At 33.3% G+C, this 6,920-nt stretch overlaps 1 protein-coding gene across 25 annotated transcripts in view; it reads right to left on the bottom strand.

Annotated features, from left to right (window-relative positions):
• Window positions 1–6,920, bottom strand: part of szt2 (SZT2 subunit of KICSTOR complex) — a 174,630-nt gene that overhangs the window by 166,706 nt on the left and 1,004 nt on the right. For all 25 annotated transcript variants that reach the window (XR_015492872.1, XR_015492873.1, XR_015492874.1 and 22 more), the window contains 4 exon segments: window positions 4,735–4,860; window positions 2,650–2,823; window positions 518–688; window positions 319–441 (listed from right to left, as the gene is read on the bottom strand). Coding sequence is in view for 22 of the 25 variants with exons in the window: in XM_087256034.1 (XP_087112160.1) it covers window positions 319–441; window positions 518–688; window positions 2,650–2,823; window positions 4,735–4,860 (594 nt within the window). In the remaining 3 variants the exon portion in view is untranslated.

Raw genomic sequence — 6,920 nt, 5'->3', positions numbered from 1 at the left:
TCTGCTTTAAATCAAGCTGCCGATAAGGCTTTATTAGGCAATAGGAACCTCCTGGACGTACTTTATCCCTAACTTAATCATAATTAGAATTTAAAAATACATTAGTAAATGCTGAGTGAACTATGCTTAATAAATGCTGTACAAGTGTTGTTCATACTTGAATGAACAACACTTGTAAATACACTAGCTAACATAAACTAATGAAAAATGGTGAGATTAAGCTTTTAAAAACACTAAATTAGACACCTGACACATTTATTACGCTTTCAATGCATATAAAAAATTAGCTAATTTGCTGCACACAGAACAAGCACTTGCCTGATTGTGCTGCTGCTGTAAGACTTCAGCGATGCTGCTCTCCACGGCTCTCAACTGCTGATAGATCTGATGCAAGAACTGCTCCAAATCCATACAGTCCAGCTGACAGCCCTGAACCAACACCTGAAGGCAGAAAACAGCTCAGTAAACCGCTCCATCAATGTGCAGATGTAGATTCACAATCGCCTGAGATCCAGACCTGGTGAGAACTAAGGCCAATGATGGAGGAATATGCCAAAATAGTGACGAAGATTTTGGGCTGGAAAACATGATCCGTTCCTGGGATTGTAAAGGGTTTTGCCAGACCGATTAAGCAGCGCGACAGAGCATGGAAGACTTCGTCGAAGATCATCTCTCCTGTGCTGTCATCCTGAGAATGACAGAGCAATCATTAAGGGGTTTGTTTCATTTAAAGGGTTAGTTCCCTATCAAATTTAAATCCTGCTATTGCTTACTCCTTGTCATGGCATTTTAAACCCCTGAGATTCTCTTCAGACACACAAATGAAGATATTTGTGACCCTGGACTACAAAACAAGTCATCAGTATCAATTTCTTTTTTTTGTTTGTTAGAATAGGACAATATTTGGCAGAGATACAACTATCTGAACCTCTGGAATTTTAGGAAAAAATCACTTATAAAGTTGCCTAAATGAAGTGCTTAGCAATGAAAATAACTACTGCATTCTGTTGCATTGTACTTGTACATGTGTAATGACAATAAAGTTGAATCTAATCTAATCAAAGTCAAGTTTTGTTCAATTTACAGTAGTAAACTTACAAAATGCCTCCATGAATGATGATCTTCACTTATTATCCTAATGATTTTTGAAGAAATTTTAAAAAATCCATAATTTCAACCCATTTTTGTTGGCCATTGTCAAATGTATACCTGTGCAACATAAGACAAGTTTTGTGTTTCACATTTCAGACTAAATCCAAGAGCTCTCTGACCCTCCATTGACTGCAACCCACCAAAAATATTGTGTTTAACACATGTCTAATGGATGTCTAAACATAGACACCTTGGCTAAAACAAGGCTAAATTTGGGCTGTCAGTGAAAATCTAATAGACGTCTAAGAATGCACAGATTAGACAGACTTGAGTAGTCATTAATTTCTGTTTCTTTGATGAATAGTCTAATTTTGGGCTATTCTTAGACGCCTATTAGATGTTTACTGAAAGCCTTGTTTTAGCCACGTTGACATCTATTAGACTTCATTTAAACACACAAGGTGGCCAGATAGGAGACAAAAACATTGTCAAAACATTCCACGTGACTTGGCTCAGGTGAAATCATACAAAAAACGCTTCAAGAACACAATTAAAAACTTTAAAAATGACTGCTGTAAGACTTCAGCGATGCTGCTCTCCACGGCTCTCAGCTGCTGATAGATCTGATGCAAGAACTGCTCCAAATCCATACAGTCCAGCTGACAGCCCTGAACCAACACCTGAAGGCAGAAAACAGCTCAGTAAACCGCTCCATCAATGTGCAGATGTAGATTCACAATCGCCTGAGATCCAGACCTGTTTTGGGCTATTCCTAAATGTCTATTACTTGTTCACTGACAGGCTTGTTTTAACCAAGCTGACATCTTCTATACTTCATTTAAACCCACAAAATGGCCAGAAAGGGGACCAAAAACATTGTCAAAACATCCCATGTGACTCGATTCGGGTGTAATCATACGAAGAACACTTCAAAAACACTTTTGTGCAAATAAAGAAAAAAGCTGTAAAAGTTACTTAATTCAGCAGTTTTCTCTTCCTTGTCAGCTGTTACTATGGGCAGTATGATGAATTATCATTAAAGCCACCATGAAAGCATCATACTTTCCGTAATAAATGCACAAATGCAGGCAAACAAAGTCATTATTGATAAAAAGAGTCTGCAGAAACACTTTGATTGACATTCTGCCTTTGTACGTGTCATCAGAGAGAAAGCCCCGCCCATTAGTTATCATCTCTCCCTCGCGAGCATAGAATGTTAGTCTTGTTTTTGAATCTGCCACTATGCTGACACGCAGGCATTTGTAGCTCCACCCTCTTTTGAAAAGAGCACAATCTCATTTGAATTTAAAGCGACAGCAACACCACAATTTATAATCAAATCAAAGCCTCAGAGATATAAAACCTTATTTACACTACACACTCTAGGGACATCAGGGACTTATTTTACATCTTGTAAAAAAGGGGAATAATAGGTCCCCTTTAATTTGTGTGCTGAAGATTTCAGTGGACTGAAATGACATGAAGCTCGAGAGTAATTCATGGCAGAATTTTTATTTTAGAGTAAACAATCTCTAAATGATGTTAGCGATGTCTTACCACGATGCCCGTGGATGGGCTCAAGTCCAGCTCGATGATGAAGCGGTACCTGCGGGCCAGGAAGGTGACGCGTGTTGAGGGAACCAGCAGACACGGACAGGACGAGGTCGGAGAGTCGGGCTGCCATCCTTTCGGAAGGACACTCAAAACATCCAGCTCATTCTCAGACTTCAGCTGATGGAAACAGAGTTATGATCGTTTGACCCAGAGCCGATCTGATATGGGTAGTTTATATATATATATATATATATATATATATATATATATATATATATATATATATATATATATATATATATATGTACACATACAAATGCATACTTTTACATGTTTTTGTATAACTACAATTAATTTTTTTTTATTTAAAGTGTTTTAGGTCTGCTATCATAGATAAATATACAGTTGAAGACAAAGTTATTAGCCTTCCTGTGTTATTATTATATTTCAAATACTTTATGTACACTATAGTCAGTGTTCATACACATTTTCACTACGAAAATTCCATGACTTTTCCAGGACTTTCAAGTCAATTTTCATGACCTAATGCTTCATGTAATGTCTACGCATATGTGGTAAATCATAAGAAAAACAATGCATGTTTAAATTTATTACAGCATATCATAAAACACGCAACAATCTCTTTAGTTTCAATTTATTTTTATATCTATGTAAAATAGATGATGCTTACACAGCTCTAACGATGTGAGACCATGTTTTTTTTGGTCAAGAAATTAAGTAAAAACAACTAACCTCTATTCCAGTATACAGATGTGTGTCAAACTAATTTTAGATAATCCTAATAGTTTGTTTAACTAGTAATAAAAAGTAAAACTACATGTATTGTAAAGCTGTGATCACACTGCACTTTTCGCTCCATAGACTTCCATTCATAGGCATGCGAATGCAGCAGACCAGAAACGCAAGCATGTGCGACAAGTTTCGCATTTCACTGCATTCGAAAGTTCAAGCTTGGTGAATTCTTAACTGTGAAATCGCATCTGGTGATTGCGTTAGAACAAAAGAAAAATGTTCAATATGAAGCAATCGCTCACTTTTATTAATGTTTAATACCACCTATTTTTACAGCACCGTAAGACAGAATTTCAGAAGTAAAGCTCTAGTGTGACCGCAGCTTAAGTCACTATAGACAAAAACGTCTGCTAAATGTAATTTCCAAGACTTTTCCAAAACCTTGTAGGTTTTTCTGTTTTTCCAAAACTTTTCCAGGCCTGGAAAAAGCCATGTCAAAATTCCATGACTTTTCCAGGTTTTCCATGACCGTATGAACCCTGTATAGTGTTGCTTAGAGAGAACATTTTATTTCAACACATTTACAAAAAATTAACAGTTTTAATAACTAATTTCTAATAACTTTTTGTCTTTGTTTTGATGACAGCAGATAATATTTTACTAGAAATTTGACAAGGTACTTAAAGTGCAATTTAAAGGCTGAACTAGGTAAATTAGGCAAATCTCTGGACAACAGTGGTTTGCTCTGTAACCAGTAAATTAAAAATATATATATACTAATAATAACAATAATAATAATAATAATAATAACAATAATAATAATAAAAATAAAAATAATGAGAAAAGGGATAATTGTATTGGCTTTAGAAGTATTCACATTTCTTAAATAAGTTTTTATTCCAGCCAAACTAAAAGAAGTCAAACTAAATATATAACAGGAAATCCTCCTTGCTCTGTTAAACAGCCATTTGGAAGTATTTGAAAAACAGTTATACTTTTACAAGTCTAATAATGTTGTTTTCAACTGTATATGACACTTAAATCTCTATAGCACTTAGTTTCTGTCTAAAAGATTAATTGAATATTTCAATTCATTCAAATGATTAACTCATAACAACTGATTTATTCAGAAACAAAACAAACATCAGAGACCTTTATGTGACCTGAAGAGAATACTTAATAATTCAAACAACATTATCTAAAGCTGAATCTGTTAATTTATTCATGTTTGATTCAGTGTGGTCAAATTTATTCAGATTTTATCAACATCAGGGTTACATCACTGCAAACCCCATGAGCTGACTATCAAAACAGAGTAAATACTGCGTCTCTCACCAGCTCAGACCGTGGACTGGGCTGAATAACCTGATTGAGTCGGCTGAGGAACCAGGACAGACGCACGTTGCGCGAGATCCTGTACTCCTCTTTCATCAGCAGATACACCTGCTCAGCCTCCTCCACCTTCACACACAAAAACACCATCAACACAGACAGCAAACAACATCATCACTTCACTACAGGAGCAGAATATATTGAGGTAAAGTTGGTTTAATATCCGGACCTTCAGATGCTCTCCTGATTATAATTTAGCAAATATTAGCATTAATAAATATAAGCAGCCAGTGATTATCAAAGTACAACATTGTTCACGGTCAATTAAATAGTGTTGATGTTGTTTTGAAGTCATACTCAAATGCGATTTCAGACCCAATATTCACATTAGCATGGTAAACAATATAGGGACCGCTGAATGAACAAATGTGTGAATAATCTGAATATAAAGCCAACTTTACCTCAATGCAAACAATAGGCTCTAAAAAGTTGCTTATTCATTGGTTCTTCAAATAGAACACACGTAAACCTGTCATAATAATCAATATATCGACAATGTGTGTGTGCATGTATCATGCAATACTTGGAGATGACCTTATTATGTTTCTGACGTTGCAATATATATTTATAAATTCATGAATAATGTTAAAGGCATTTTAAAATGACATTTACATTCTACCTCACCGGTGTCAAAGTTAATAATTGCACATTTACCTAATAGGACATTTCGTCACCTTAGAATTATAAGGTTCTAACCCCCCACAAAATCTGAACGGTTGGATATCATATCTAATGTTCAAAATATGGAGAGGATGACTTTCTTTAAAACTACTAATGGACAAATACCTGCAATATTGGGAGAAATGGATTGTACTTATGCCTTTACACAGTGTAATCTGATTTATAAATGTATTTATTCACGTGACCTGTAAGGAAATATGTGACCTGTCAACTGTTCATTTAATTTCTAGTGTTTTATTGTATTTTTTCAATTATTTTATTTTTTAAATGCATTATTTGTGTTTCCCTTGTTTTTTTCCCCCTTAAAATAGAGAAATAAAAATAAAGTATATAAAAAAAGAATTATAAGGTTCTATCTGCGTTCTGAATGATTTTGAGATACTGAGCTTCAAAGTTTTTGCAATCCATATAGCAAACAATATGTGTGTAAAAGTTATTTTTCACACATTAACATGATAGAGACCCTAAGGGTTTTCTAAATGTAAATTATCAAAGTTCTCTTACATTTCCAAATTGGAGTAAAAAAACACGATAAATGCAGATAGAACCTTGTCATTCTGAATAGTCATTTTTCACTTGGAATTATAAGGTTCTATCTGGTAGATCATATGTTGAAGCATTCCCTTTCAAAAAATACAATCAAAATAAATAAATTGGTGCTGTAATAATATGTTGATGCTTGAGAAAATTACATTTGTGCTTTCTATAACATTTATTTCATGTTTTAGGATGAATATTTTAACTTGTTCAAGCTTAACATTTAAGGCTGTGCTAAATATTTTATCCAGTGCAGATATTACCTTTATGTAATTAATATGGTCATAATAATTAAAATGTATGCATTATAAGAATTATTAAATTATATTTATTGAATTGTATGCTATATTTGTTGAAATATATGCATCATGAATTAAATTAAGTATTTGCCCTTCAAGGCTTAATGTTAAATTTAAAGACTTTAAAAGAAAACCGACAATGAGCAAATGAGTTTTATTAACAATGAAAAGTGTTTCACTGACTTTATATACACAAATAAAAATATTTCACATTTAATATATATATATATATATATATATATATATATATATATATATATATATATATATATATATATATAGATGTTGAAGATATATAAATATATATATTAATATGATATATATAAATTATATAAGATATATATATATAATTATATATATCTTATATATCAGAAGATATATAAATTATATATATTTATATGTTTGTATGTTGAAGAAAGTTATATCTAAACTCTGCAGGACACCGGCCCTCCAGGACTGAGTTTGGACACCCCTGGTGTAAATCCTTTGATACAATTCAAACAATTGACATAAACAACACTAACAAATGTCTTCAAGAATCATTACCAGTGGGGAAATAAAACTATTATTTTCTGATGGTCAAAATATCTTGAATCATTGCAGAAATAAGGA

This window comes from Danio rerio, chromosome 6, assembly GCF_052040795.2.
Source record: "Danio rerio strain M-AB ecotype USA chromosome 6, GRCz13ab, whole genome shotgun sequence".
Taxonomy (NCBI): Eukaryota; Metazoa; Chordata; class Actinopteri; order Cypriniformes; family Danionidae; genus Danio; species Danio rerio.
The sequence above is the reverse complement of the archived record's forward strand: the minus strand, read 5'-3'. Positions and strand labels throughout refer to the sequence as shown.